The 15,261-nt window shown below is 34.3% G+C and overlaps 1 protein-coding gene across 5 annotated transcripts in view; it reads right to left on the reverse strand.

Annotated features, from left to right (window-relative positions):
- Positions 1–15,261, reverse strand: part of TEX9 (testis expressed 9) — an 80,928-nt gene that overhangs the window by 42,261 nt on the left and 23,406 nt on the right. For 4 of the 5 annotated variants that reach the window (XM_045059272.1, XM_045059270.1, XM_045059271.1 and 1 more), the window contains 4 exons: positions 9,477–9,540; positions 7,739–7,818; positions 2,279–2,324; positions 1,423–1,505 (listed from right to left, as the gene is read on the reverse strand). In XM_045059272.1, coding sequence (XP_044915207.1) covers positions 1,423–1,505; positions 2,279–2,324; positions 7,739–7,818; positions 9,477–9,540 — 273 coding nt within the window. Of the gene's footprint in view, positions 1–1,422; positions 1,506–2,278; positions 2,325–7,738; positions 7,819–9,476; positions 9,541–9,700; positions 9,862–15,261 lie in introns of all 5 variants that reach the window. The other variant, XM_019832374.3, reaches the window with a different exon arrangement.

Consider the following 15,261-nt stretch of genomic DNA (forward strand, 5'->3'; position numbering starts at 1 on the left):
GAGAATAATACCTCTTAAGAATTAGAGTGAACACTTATTAGCTCAATCAAAATCAACTTTTTTTTCCAACTAAAAAACACATTCTAACCAGAATCAAAATCAACCAAAAATTGGATTTGCTTTTCTTAACAAGAGAGGAAATATGAAATAAAAGTCACTAGTAAAGGCATTAAGGAATGGGCCAAGCCTAACCCATCAAGTTTATGATTCCAAAAGCCTTGTTTTTAACTTTTGACTTAATTTAAAGCCTAACTTTCTTTTAATACATAAGCACAAACTTCAGAATTCTATTTATAAAAACAACCTTTTCCTTAAAAAGTAGTTTTGAAGTCTGAAAATAAGATAACCAGTTATGTATGCATGCATGTACTGATGTACGCAGTATATGTTCTCTTTTCTTCTATCAATTTTATTTATTTTAATGTTTATGTATTTTGAGAGAAAGAGAGCATGAGTGTAACCAGGGGAGGGACAGAGGGAGGGACAGAGAGAGAGAAAGAGAGAGAGAGAGAGAGAGAGAGAGAGAGAGAGAGAGAGAGAGAGAGAGAGAATCCCAAGCAGGCTCCACGCTATCAGTGCAGAGCTCAATGTGGGGCTCTATCCTATGAACCATGAGATTATGACCTGAGCCAAAACCAATTTGGACCCTCAACCAACTGAGCCACCAGGCTCCCCTATCAATCTATTTTAGATTTATTTTATTTTCCTTATCCCTTCACTGTATTTTTTCTTTTATTCAAAAAACAAAAAAAGTTATTTAGCCTATTAAAAGACACCAACATTAACAAAGATTTTTCCAGGATTATAATGCAGTATCAGTTTGGATAAGTAATAGACACTTAATAATTTACTGTGAATAAGAAGCGTGTTGGTACAACCCATTGTAGGTATGGCCTTCCTTTTCCAGAAGGTCTCCTATCCTAGATTGCCTCTTGGATCCCCTTTTCAAGCTTAAACTACTAAGAACAGTCTTGAATTCTTTATCACCAAAAACAATAGAATGTAAATTATAATGATACTATAGTCTTATTTAGAGCCTACCAAATCACTCTGTATGTCAATACACACAATAATGTATGGTGTTCTATTAAATGTTCGAAAAAGTAGACTAGTCTGAGAGAACTAGGCAAAGACACCTATGTTCTAGACTCAGTTCTAAGAAAATATCTCACTAAAAATAACATTTAAAAATTTGAAATGTGGCGATTTTGCTTAAAAGAACTGTGTACAATGTTTACTAACTGCTGTAAGACATTTCTGAGTTGAGAATGTTTTAAATTACTGAATGTAGATAAGATATATACAATGCCAGGTGTAAAAAGATCTGGAGAAAGAGAAAGAGCTTAATAACTAAAATCATGATAGTATGAATCATAAAACTAAAAAAATAGAAAAAGTAATACTTTTAAAACTGTACTATACCTTGAATTTGTTTTCCTTCCTTTATTTGTAGAGTGTAGTTTGTTTTGAATCTTGTTCACTGCGTCAACATTTTTGGTCTTTGGCTACATCAAAGAATTTAAATTATTGATTAATTAGATTCTAATCATTTGCCCTGGAAATGTTTTGTAATACACAGAACTGCTAGTTTACTACACAGAAGAACTCCTATTTTCATGGAATTATTGAATTGTATTTTAAAGAATCCCAGAAACTGTATAGCTGGAAAAGACCTAGATATCACTAGCACCAACAGGTTCAAAGATAAGGAAAATGAGTCCCATAAAGTCAAGGATATTCAGCTGGCTAGTGGAATATTAAACCGGATGTTATGATTCACAGAACTGAATTCTCCTCACTGATTATTCCCCAGGCAGGCCTTCACATACGCTGTTTTCTTGGCCTAGATATCTGTGGGTGGGGAACCCGTAGATCTCAATAAGCCCAGCACCTGTAATAGTGATCTATACACTGCAAATATTTAAATGAATGAATAAACCTTTCAAATTACCTTCTTAGTATATAAATAATTTTCTTTTTTGGGTCGAATACCTGGTGAATTTCAGCTTCAGAGGGAAAACAAACTCCTTAGGTTACAGATTCATTTTACTCAGAATTTCTTCCAGTATATAACCAAATTGTTCAGTGAAATTATGAGACAAAAAAGGATTCAGCTTATTTTATAAGTAACACATCATGAAGGCATCTCTTCTAAGTATCAAGGCTTATATTCTATTTCTGTAGAGTCATACTCCTCTGTTTTGTTCTAAGAAAAGCCTAAAAAATAACCTAAATTCTATACAACGTAATTACATTTACAGCAAGTTCAATTTCATACCTTAGTTTCTGAATGAAGATGAACTATCCCTTCAGACAACAGACCTCTACAGACCAAAAATAAACATTATATATTAATAATAGACGATACTAAGCTGAGACACAATAAAAGTCAACAGTAATTACATCTGAAAGGGAAAATAGACAACTACCAAGTAGACTTTGCTATAATTCTAGTTATGCACATGTTAATTTATTAACACAAGAAAATTGCTTTGGTTAAATAATTAACCTTTAAGAAGTTATAATGTAATACCAATATTTTTGTAGGAAAATGAAGCACAAACTTTAACAAATTAAAATCATAAGAAGTGATTATTGGCTACACACAGGGATTATCTATTTTACAAAATAATTCACCACAAGGCTTTTTAGTGTGAGCCCGCCCAGTGTTATCCTTTGTTTAATGCATTTAAATACGTGGTCTGTATTTGTTTCTCCCATTACACTGTGAAATCCATGAAGGTAGGAATCATGTCTGCCTTGTTCACTGCTCTATGCCTAGTACATGGTGTAGTACATGGCATATAGGTTCTTAAATTGTCACTGAGCAAATATTTGCTAAATGCATGAATCTAAAATACATTTTTTAAACATTTTAACTTCACATTTTTTTAATTGACATACAATAGTCTATTAGTTTCAGGTGTACATCATAGTGATTCAGTATTTTTATACAATACAAAATGATCTCCACAATAGGTCTAGTTGCCATCTGTCACCGTACAAAGTTGTTATAATATTGCTGACTATATTCCCTGTGGTGTACATTACATCCCTGTGACTGACTTAATTTATTACTAGAAATTTGTACCTCTAAAATACAACTCATTTTTCTGCGCAGTTTTCAAAATATGTTTTTATTTAATACAAAGAGTGTTTATGGGGTCTGCACTCTCTGGCCCATGGGCTGAATCCATCCACATCAACTCATTTTCACATTATCTATGGCTGTTTTCACACTACCAGCAGCGAAATTGAGTAGTGACAAAAACTGTAAAGCTGACAAATACAAAAATATTTACTATCTGGCTCTTCACAGGAAGATTCTGCCTACCCCCTGATCCATTGTCTAAATCATCCCCATTACATATATTATTATTTCTATATCTTGTTGCTATTAAAAAACAAAACAGGCACTGGATGTCTCAGTTGGTGAAGTGTCCTATTCTTGATTTCGGCTCAGGTCATGATCTCATGGTTTGTGGGATGGAGCTCTGCGTGCAGCTCTTCATTGACTGTGTGGAGCCTGATGGGGATTCTCTCCCTCCCTCTCTGCCTTTCCCCCACTCACATTCTCACTGTCTTTCTCCCTAAATAAATAAATAAATAAATAAATAAATAAATAAATAAATAAAATATTTAAAAACAAAACACTCCATCATATCCCCCTGAGAACTCATTACCAGAATAAGGATATAAAAACAAAATTATTTTCTATCAGATGTCACCTATTGAACTAGTTACACATAGGTTATTTCAATATTAAATACAAAAATATACTTAGATAGATATTATATACAACCTCTCAAAGAACCAGAAATAGCTTTGCAAAGAATAAAAAGAAGGCTTTCAAAACAGCTTAAAATTACAGACTAAGAATCATTCTCACATATGACATTAAAATGTTACCAAATTTTATACAAAATTTTAACTGTCCTCTTCCATGGCCTTCATATCAAAAGTATTTGCCGTTTCCTTACATTTTCTGTAGCTTCCATTGTTCCTTCCCAGATACACAAACGTATCAGCCAAAAGACATTTAACGGTTATCTGTCTCCCTCAGGTTTAGCTGAGTGACATTACTTTGCTAGTGTATTTCTGTGAAAAATGAACTAAAATACAGTATTCTAGTTACTTTCATTACATTTCTCCATGAAAGGTTTGTACGTAACATGCCTGAAATGATTTGTGTGGTAAACCTTGCTTCCAACAGACCGAAGGATATGTATCCCATACTGTTAAGAAGCTAGATTCTGGTTTTCCAACTGTATTGTTTGGCAGAGTAACCGTGGATGTTGAAGACCTATTATAATGTATACTGCCTGACCATAATCATTTAGGTGTATTATTCTCCAAGCTAAAATGGATTATCTCTCTACAGAATTACATTCCATATTCAGCAATTCCCAACGAATAGTCAAGTAGCATGTTTAAAAGCCAATTGTTCAAACAGTAGTATTTTTTTAAAAAGTCACCTGACCAAGGTAAACAGAGGTGTCATCACCACTTTGCACTTAAGGAAAACTTTGTGAAAGAAAACCAACAGATTTATCTTTAGGCTTGTGAAATCAGTCTCTCACTTGCTTCAACACAAACTAGGCATTAGCAGTCATTACCATCATTTCAATCTATTCATTTACTTGATAAAAGCCATGCCTCATCTTCTCTGTAATCCAAATTTTGGAATTTTGATAGCATCATTTCCCATAAAGTATCAGAAAGTGTTATATATAATAAGGATAAGTTGTTTCACGTGTGTATGTCAAATGATGATATAAAAAAATTTTTATGGGAAAAAATTTTATTAAAAAAAATTAAAATGCACCAGGCATTAACTCCTTGGAAGCAGGACCTGGTCTGTTATCACTGTATCACCAGTAGCTAGACCTGGCATGGATGGTATTCAACAATTGTTTCATTTTTTTTCCAGAAAGATTTACTGATTTACAGTAAAATATACTCTTTTTAGCTACACAGCTCTATAAATTTTAACAAACTTTATGATCATATAACCATAACAACCAAGACGGAGAATGTTTCCATCACCCCCAAAAGTTCCCTTGAGCTTTGCAGTTAATTATCTCCCCTCCACAACATAAAACCACGAATCAGATTCTGTCTCTATAGTTTTACCATTTCCAGAATGTCAAATAAAGGAACATAGGGATAAGGAAAAAAAAGAGAGAGAGAGGCAAACTAGAAAATAGACTCTTAACTACAGAGAACAAACTGATGGTTACTAGAGGCGAGGTGAATGGTGGGGGGATGGGTGAAATAGGTGATGGGGATTAAGCAGTGCACTTGTCATGATGAGCACAGGGTGATGTATGGCAGTGTTGAATCACTATATTGTACACCTGAAACTAATATTACACTGTATGGTAACTAACTGGAATTTAAATAAAAACTTTAAAAAAATGGAATCATACAGCATACATATATTTTAGTCTAGCTTCTTTCACTTAGCTTCTATGTTGCTGCTGCATCAATAGTTCATTGCTTGTTACTGCCAAGTAGTATTCCATTGCATGGATATAACATAATTTTGCTTATCCTACCGGTTTACTACTTGATAGATATTTGAGTTGTTCCAGTTTTGCAATTATAAATAAAAGTGCTATAAACATTCACATAAAGGTTTTTGTTTGGACATGTGTCTTCATTTCTCTTGGGTAACCAGCGAAAGGAGAATTGCTGTATCATACGCAGTATTTTTGAGTAAATGAATGATGTCCCAATATTTCAAGTATGAGCCAACTATACTACTGCTTAAATAACATATTTCTTTTCTGTTTCTAAGCCTTCTAAGGTGTTTAAACATTAGACCCTCTTGGGGCTGTGCTGCTTTCACAGCCTGCTTCTTCATCTCAGAAGAATGGGAGAACGCACAGCTGTTTTAAGATTTAAACAGTCACAGTTTTAGTCTATCACTCAAAGTTTCTTTGCCAATAAAACTCCCTCAAAAACTAGTGAATTTCACACCTATTTGATTCCAGTTAGTTCTGTGTGCCATTACCACACCTACAGTTCTCTCCGAGACTGTATTTCTTTAAACTGAACACCTCACCCTCCTCCCCTTCTCCTTCCTGACTTTAAAAACGGCTTACTTTGAAATTGTCAGGCTTCTATCGGGAAACTACAGCTTTAGTTAGGTCTTTGCACTGAGCCATTTTACCCAATTGGAAAGTTTCACTAGGTGCCATTCAAAATGATCCTTGCCCTGAAGAATCTTAATCCACTGTAAAGTTTTATCAATAGCATGAAGCGCACATCTTTAGTTTGACTTTTACTTCAAGGCTGAGCTTTAATAGGCTTTTGTTCCTCAAAGAATTTCTCTATATCATAATTTTTCTTGTCAAAAAGCAGCTAATTCTACAAAGCAAGGGTCATCAAGACAGTGAGAGAGGGCATAAGAAAAGATATATAGATTGGGATGCCTGGGTGGCTCAGTTGGTTGAGTGTCCAACTTCAGCTCAGGTCATGATCTCATGGTCCATGAGTTCGAGCCTCGCATCAGGCTCTGTGCTGACAGCTCAGAGCCTAGAGCCTGCTTTGGATTCTGTGTCTCCTTATCTCTCTGCGCCTCCCCTCCTCACACTCTGTCTTTCTCTCTCTCAAAAATAAATAAACATTAAAAAATTAAAAAAAAAAGATATATAGATCAATTGGGTAGAATTGAGAGTCCACCAATAAAACCATGTGTCTCTGGTCAGGTGAGTTTTGACAAAAGTGCCAAGACCATTCAGTGGGCAAAGAATAATACAGCTAATAGTAACTAACAGCACATACTACTAATATTCTGTTTTCCAACCTCTCTCCCTAACGCACAAGTTCATTTGACACCTGTTCTGCCTTCCCATTTAGCAAAGGTGGCAGTTTTACTAAATCCACTGCTGGTACATTTAATACAACTTCTCTATCTTTCCAGGATCAGTTTCCTCACTGGCTAACACCTAACTACAAAGCTAAAGCCACACTTTTTTCTACCATAAGTTCCATATGGTCACCCAGAGACGAGGCTGGGAGATTTCATCAACTGGATTTTCACTGATCATGGCATAGAAAGACTCAGCTTGAGGTTCAAAACCCAACTCCTATCTGTTGGCTTTGAAGAGAATAGTCTGACTTTTGCTCATAGCAAGAAACTTAGAATGTTGGGTGATCATTATTGCCTCAGCTTTAAGATTTTATAGTTTTATTCGCATAGATCTTTTATGTTTCCTGTTAAATTTATTCCTAAATACTTTTTGGGTCCCTATTTTTTTCTTCTAACATACCTGAAGTTCACATGAAATTCAAGGGAAAAAAGATCTAATACATTCTATTTTTACTAATTTATTTATTTTTACCTAATTTTCATATGCAATTTTAAAAGAAAGTATAGGATGTAAGAACAGGTTCGGAAATCTTAACCAACTGTGGTTTGCATCTCAGTGAAATCACATATTATCTATATATCCTTGGGCAAGCTCCTGAACTTCGCTAAGTTCTAGTTTCCTCATTTTTAAAATGAGGACAATAACATTTATTTCAAAATAGTACTCTGAGAATTAAATGAGATAAAGTAGGTAAAGGGTTTACATTGTGTCTGGCTGATATAAGCTCCCATTTTATTACTAAATTATACATTACATTATTCTTCAAATTATAAATTTCCAATACTTACATGCAAAAAGATCTTACATAAAAAAAGATCCAAATGCATCATCAAAAAAATGGTATTTGAGATTTAACTTACTTTAAATTGCAATCCTCTTGCTTTTCATATGATTTAATTTGTGTTGAAACAGGCCTCGATTGGTCTTCTTGCTGATCTCTCTAGTTAAATGAGTAAAGGTAAGTCATATAAACAAAAATCACAAAACCAGGATATGGTTAAGTGCCTTTCTGATCATTAATCATTTCAGAGTTGTTCATAGTTTCCATGAAATCCAGGCACAGAATTCAAAATGTTATGGTATGAATATAAGGTTTGGAACAATGTAATTTCACCTTTCATTCTTTTTGGATTAAGAAAGTCAATTTTAAAGGAAAAATGTATCAATGCCTTATGTGATCTTATCTAACTCCTGTTTCCCCACTACATTAGTCTTCCAACTTGTAACATACAAAGGAAATTAGGCTCACGGGAAATGAGAACATAAATCTGTTTAATGGGTAGAAATACTTATCTCAAAATAGGCAAGACTTCAATGTTAAGAAGATCATGAAGCACTAAAGTACTAAGTTTTTTGTAATGATATATCAAGACATGAAAGGGAGTAAACAAAAATTCAAGGCAGCAAAAGTTATATCCATTAGCTTCTGTGGGGCAGCAATGTCTTCTCCCCTTTCCTAGCCCTTCCTGGGCTTCTACTTTACTCTTTTTCAGGGTAGAGGTAGATTATCCTTATTAGAGGATTCTTGGAGCAATAAATCCCTCATTTTCCTATAATATGGTTTGTTATTTTCCTAGTCTTTAGACACTGGCAAAAACTAAAAGATATCATAAAAATTTACTTTCAGTAAAATATTTAATTACAAAAGAAACTAGCAAGTCTATAACCGTTATCTGAATACATTACCTGAAAAGAATGTGATGTGTGTGTATGTATGTGTGTATATATGTGTGTACATGTATATTATATATATTATATTATATATTATATATGTGTATACATTATACATTATATATATACATATTATATATATGTGTATACATAATATATATAACATATATTTCTTATTTCAAAACTAACGAATAATGAAGGACTGTATAAGGCAGTTCAAACAAATTATTCCCTATTCTTCACTACCCTCCTAAGGGGGATGGGTGAGAATTTAAAAGAAGATGTATTAAGTAGAGTAAAAACTGAAAAAAGTTTGAAAGCAGCCACTTTATTCCTCTAAGGAATAAATAATGGGAATGTTGATGCATACGGAGCTGCTTACATTAGGAATAAACAATTTGGTAGCCAGAATGGGGCAAAATATGCTTATATTGTCTAGTGATAAAACTTCACTACATTTTCTCTAACTATAAAACTGACTACAGTCTAGCCCTAAGAATCTGAGTTACATCCAACTGCAGAATTGAAGAAACAAATTACCATCTGAGTATCAGTGATGACTGTTATCCTTTATTCAACTTTTTTGCAGAGCCCATGTTATTTCTATCCTTACTGAATTACCAGAATTAATTATTTACATCTACTCTCAAACATTAATTTTAAAGTAGTGGGAAAGATTACTAAGTATGAATGTTCTTACTAATTAGATGACTGGAACATCAAATAGAAAACACTTTTTCAGTGGCTTTTCAAAAATGCATGCATATCAAAAACATATACTTGCATATATATACATACACCTATTCGTATATTCATGTTCATTCTGTGTTAATTCATTGAACTAAAAATTTATGTTTTGGGCACTTTTAAAAAGTTAAAAAAAACTAGCACTCACATGAAATTAGTAATAATTGCATATTTACTTACTATTACTTCCTCAGCTTGTCGAACCAGATCAGCTGTTTTTGCCTCCAATTCTGCATTTAAACGCCTAAAGGCAGAAAATAATTATTATTTGGGATATACTCAAAATTCTAACAAAAAATAAAAGTAATTAAATTTCAGTAACTACACTTTAGCTAATCAAAAAAATGCCAAAATATACACATGACATTTTTATTCTAAAATTACCATTACTTTAGAACTCTTACCTCCAACCACTCATGATTCCTTATCTTTTGTGGTAGAAATTCATACAGTAACTCGTGGCCTCTCTCTGGCCCTCACTTCAGGTGGAATGATTTATTTGGGTAGAACAAACTGGATGGGTTCAACTCAGTTTCACTCTCCATCTTCGTGGGATCAACTCCAACTGGGGACAGGAATAGGGCAGGGTGGGGGAGAGGCCTGCTTTGGTCTGGGGTGTTGCTGCAACTGGGGAGATAACTCTGGGTTTAGTGAGCAGACCTAATGTGGCTCACACCTCAGCTACATACTTCAGTATCAGCTTCAGAAACAAAGGTGACTGTTTTGGCCTCCACTTGCCACTCCTTCCTCCACCCCCATCCCTGCCTCACCCCACCACATCTACTTGGAATCTAACCAAGAACAGGAATACTATTTGGCTCCATTTAGATGGGAAGAATGGCAAGAATGGCAATATCACTGAGGAAAACTCTTTTTAAAGAAAAAAGTGCTCATAATCCTTCCACCATCATCCAATTGTTTTTATTTTTCATATTCCCTTCTAATTTTCATCTATACACACAATTTCATACTATGCTTTCCTACAAAAAACAGAAGGAATATGTATCTCCACATAATCTTTCTAATTCATGCCTTAAATGGCTACACAATTCTAATGAGTTGGACTTAACAGAATGTACTAAACTGTTCCTACTGTTAAATATTCTTTTTCACTTTTAAAGGTTAACACTATAATAAATATCTTCAAAAGCATGTAACTTTTTAATTTTATTCATAGGTCACATTTCTAGACCATCTAGTCTCTTTTGAAATTACATGAAGGGAATATGTTGAGCAATTTTTTTTTTAAATTTTTTTTTTCAACGTTTATTTATTTTTGGGACAGAGAGAGACAGAGCATGAATGGGGGAGGGGCAGAGAGAGAGGGAGACACAGAATCAGAAACAGGCTCCAGGCTCCGAGCCATCAGCCCAGAGCCCGACGCGGGGCTCAAACTCACGGACCGCGAGATCGTGACCTGGCTGAAGTCGGACGCTTAACCGACTGCACCACCCAGGCGCCCCTGTTGAGCAATTTTTAAAATGAGATATGATATTGTTTGTTTTTCTTCCATATGTGATTCGGAAGAAACAAAATTCAGACAATCCCCACCCCCAGTAAAAAAAAAAAAAAAAAAAGGAAGAAGAAGAGAAGCAATACTACATTCCTTATGCCTTCCTAAAACAGTCTAATGTTGTAAGAAATATTTTTACATCTTAAGATCAGTTACTCAAAAGAAAAATAACTAATAAAGACTTAAAGTTGCATTTAAGATGCCATTACTTGATTTTTCACATTTTCTTAAGAATCATGAGAACTTAAATAGAAGCTTCTGGTCAATATAGTTTTCTGAGTATGACTCAGAACACTATTCTGCTCCAAACCATGGATGTCCAAATGGACATGTTGGATAAAATGTAATGAAGGAAATATTGCTAAACTCCAACTCAGGCAAGGAAAATACCCTGACACTAAAAATAAAGCAGTAACTCAAAGTGAGAGCAGTAAACAGGAACAGAAGCCAAAAGAGTCTAACAGCTAAAAACTGATGCATGTGTGGGAGTCATGAAGCACTACACCTGTGAAACACAGACTATAAAACACTACCCATAACATTAGGCAAATGGAAATGAAACTGGAGTCATGGGTGGAAAAGATTCTCTTGTCAGTGGTCAGAGCAAATTCATCTTTCCCAGATGGTGTGGGGACACTGTGCCAAATTTTAGTGTAGAAAGGTACACCGAAAGCAGTGAAAACTCTGATAAGCTAGGAAAGGTAAATGTGAAATCAACCTATAATGACATTTATTCATGTAGAATATATGGAGCCTCTCAGAAAGCAAACCCTGCTAAAAATAACCTCACAAACATAACAAACTGCATAAAGAAGTTACCAAGACTGAGAAACGGCAGACACGAAAAAACTTATACCATAATAACTAGATTTTCTAAATCTATAAGTAAAAATCTAAATCTAAAATCTATTTTTAAATATTTTATTTTCTTTCAACTTTTTTTTTTTTTTTTTTGGGACAGAGAGAGACAGAGCATGAACGGGGGAGGGGCAGAGAGAGAGGGAGACACAGAATCGGAAACAGGCTCCAGGCTCTGAGCCATCAGCCCAGAGCCCCAAGCGGGGCTCGAACTCATGGACTGCGAGATCGTGACCTGGCTGAAGTCGGACGCTTAACCGACTGCGCCACCCAGGCGCCCCTATTTTTAAATATTTTAAATCAGGATTTTTCATTTGCCCACTCCCCAAAAAGCAGGAATAGAAACTATTAGGCAAGAGCTAATATTTTTTTTTTTTACCAAAAGAACACTGAATTTAGGAAAGAACCAAGTAGAAATTACATTAACAAAAACACAGTCATTGCACTTAAAAACTCAAACTCAATGGTTACACTGATCAAATGAACTGAAGAGGAAATGAATTAGAAGAGAGATAAGAGACAATGCACCTAAAAGGAGATAAAGAGAAGCAAAAAGATAAAAATACAAAAGAAAGGTTAACATGCATTGAAGAGAGACTGACAAAGGCATATGTACATCTACCTAATAGAAGCTGCAGAAGGAAATCCCAGAAGCAGGAACATCAATATTCAAATACTGAGAATTTTCTAGTACTGAAGAAAGACATGGATCTCAAGTGGAATTAAAATAGTGAAATTAGTCAGAGAAAGACAAAAATCATATGACTTCACTAATATGAGGACTTTAAGAGACAAAACAGATGAACATAAGGGAAGGGAAACAAAAATGTTATAAAACCAGGCAGGGACACAAAACAGAAGAGACTCATAAATATGGAGAACAAACTGAGGGTTATGGGAGGGGTTGTGGGGAGGAGGGATGAGCTAAATGGGTAAGGGGCATTAAGGAATCTACTCCTGAAATCATTTTTGCACTATATGCTAACTAATTTGGATGTAAATTTAAAAAAATAAAAAATAAAACAAGTTAAAAAAAAAAAGACTGTAATCTGGGCACTCAGGTTGGTGTTGTTATTAGAATGGTTACTGTTTCTAGGTCTTTTCATGGACAAAGCTAGGAAATAGTGGGTGGGGGGAAGGGGAGGAGATGTTTTGTTTATTTATTATATATTTATTTATTTATTTTTAATGTTTATTTATTTCTGAGAGACAGAGCATGAGTGGGGGAGGGGCAGAGAGAGAGGGAGACACAGAATATGAAGCAGGTTCCAGGTTCTGAGCTGTCAGCACAGAGCACGACATGGGGCCCAAACTCACAAACCTTGAGATCATGACCTGAGCCGAAGTCGCTCAACCGACTGAGCCACCCAGGCACTCCTATTTTGTTTTAAAGATAAAATAAATCATAAGTTCAAACATTCTTCCAATTCAAATTCAAGACTACAGAGTTTTTACTTGGCCTCTTTTATGTTACATTCATATCTCCTTTTCCCATTCTCAAAGTCACTGGGGATAAAAGAATTAAAATTATTATATAACAAACATATATCAAAACATATATATATAATCATATAACAAACATATATCAAAAAAGAAAACAGGGGCACCTGGACGACTCAGTCAGTAGAGTATATGACTCGTGATCTCAGGGTTGTGGGGTTGAGCTCCATGCTGGGATTAGAAATTACTTAAAATCTTGAAAGAAAGAAGGAGAGAGAGAGAGAGAGAGAGAGAGAGAGAGAGAGAGAGAGAGAGAGAGAGAGAGAGAGAGAGAGAGACAAAGAAAGAAAGAAAGAAAGAGAGAAAATTAGCCCACACCTATATACGTCATAGTGAAATTACAGAACTTCAAAGACAAAAATAATCTTTAAATTATCAAAGCAGTTATTTAAAAAAAAAATAGTCTACCAGCATGATGTTCTAAAAAGCTGACAGTAGACAGTTTATCAACATCTCTAGATTCCAATGGACTATGAAGTGTTAACTTCAATGGATTGCAGAGGAAAAAAACTGACCATTTAGAATTCTATGTCCAGCTAAACTACCATAGAAGAGTAAGTGTTAAGAAAATTTTCAAAAAAGACTGCAGACTCAGAAAAAGTAATGAAGGGTCTACACTTCAGGAAGGAGGAAGCTGGACCTAGAAAAAAGGTCACAACAGGGACAAAAATTAGAAAACATGATGATAAATCTAAATTAGTTCAGAACATAAAAATAACATTAATGATAACCTGGAGAGCAGCAATGTTCAAAACTAAGAGCAAGTCAAGTATTATCTAACTTGACAGATAGAAGAAAACCAAGTTAAAGCATTTTAAGGTCTTTCCAAACCAGAAAAAGAAAAATAGAGATAACACAAAAACTTCAATCCAATAGAAGACAGAAAAGAACAAAGGGATAGTAAAGAGGAAATACAAAAAATAAAATGACCCAAAGAATTTCAAATTAATGACACAATAATGTACATAAATTCACTTATCAGAGGCAGAAATGATCAGACAGGATATAAAAACAATGTTTTTAAAACTAAATGATATAAAAAGCTTATAAATAAAAGAATAAAAAAATGGAACTAATAATGAAAGGAATAATTCATTTCATCTGGAAGATTTAAGGAAATCAAACAATACAGTGTCCAAGCAAAAAAAATGAACACAATTCTATGAAGAAGTTTTTAAATTATAGTTATAGCTTATTTCAATACACCTCTAACAGGAATCAACAGAGCTAGCAAGAAAAAAAAAAAGTGGTGAGGATACTGATATTATGGAAAGCCAAATTAATTAGCTTGAGCTAAGAGATTAATTCACAAATAGCAAATATACTTTCTATCAGAGAATACATGAACATTTACAAAAACTGAACATGCATCTATTCAGAAGTAAGTTTCAATACATTTTCAAATATCATTAGTATGTAATTCTCTGACCATAGTGCAATTAAACATAAATTTTAAAATTATAAAAATAAAGCAATCAAACAATCTATATGCCTGGGAACTAAAAAACTCCTAAATAATCACTTATGAAAATCATAAAATATTTTAAACCAAATAACCACAAAAGAAATAAATATCAAACTAGGCCCTGAAATACAAATAAGCTGTAGGTGGAGAAAAATTTACAAAAATTAAATGTATTTATTAAAAAATTAAAAACAAAACTAAAAACGAAACTAAAGTAAATTAAAAATAACTTTTTTTTTTTAAATTTGAGACAGAGAGCATGAGCAGGGGAGAGGGGTGAGGGCGAGAGAGAGTCTTAGCAGGCTCTATGCTCAGTGTGGAGCCCAACACAGGGCTGCATCTCACAACCCTGTAATCATGATCTAAGCAGAAGTCAGGAGCCAGTTGCTCAACTGAGTGAGCCACCCAGGTGCCCTAGTAAACTAAATATGAACTAAATTACTAAACTAAAGAGTAAAAAAAAAAAAATCCACCACAATTAGAAGAGCTAGGATAAAGACCAAATAAGAAAACATAGATTAGCAGCAAAATCAAAAGCTAGTTCTCTGGGGGCATCTGGATGGCTCAGTCAGTTAAGCATCTGACTCTCGATCTCTGCTCAGGTCTTGATCTCAGGGTCATAAGTTCAA

The sequence above is a fragment of the Felis catus genome, chromosome B3 (assembly GCF_018350175.1).
Source record: "Felis catus isolate Fca126 chromosome B3, F.catus_Fca126_mat1.0, whole genome shotgun sequence".
Classification (NCBI taxonomy): domain Eukaryota; kingdom Metazoa; phylum Chordata; class Mammalia; order Carnivora; family Felidae; genus Felis; species Felis catus.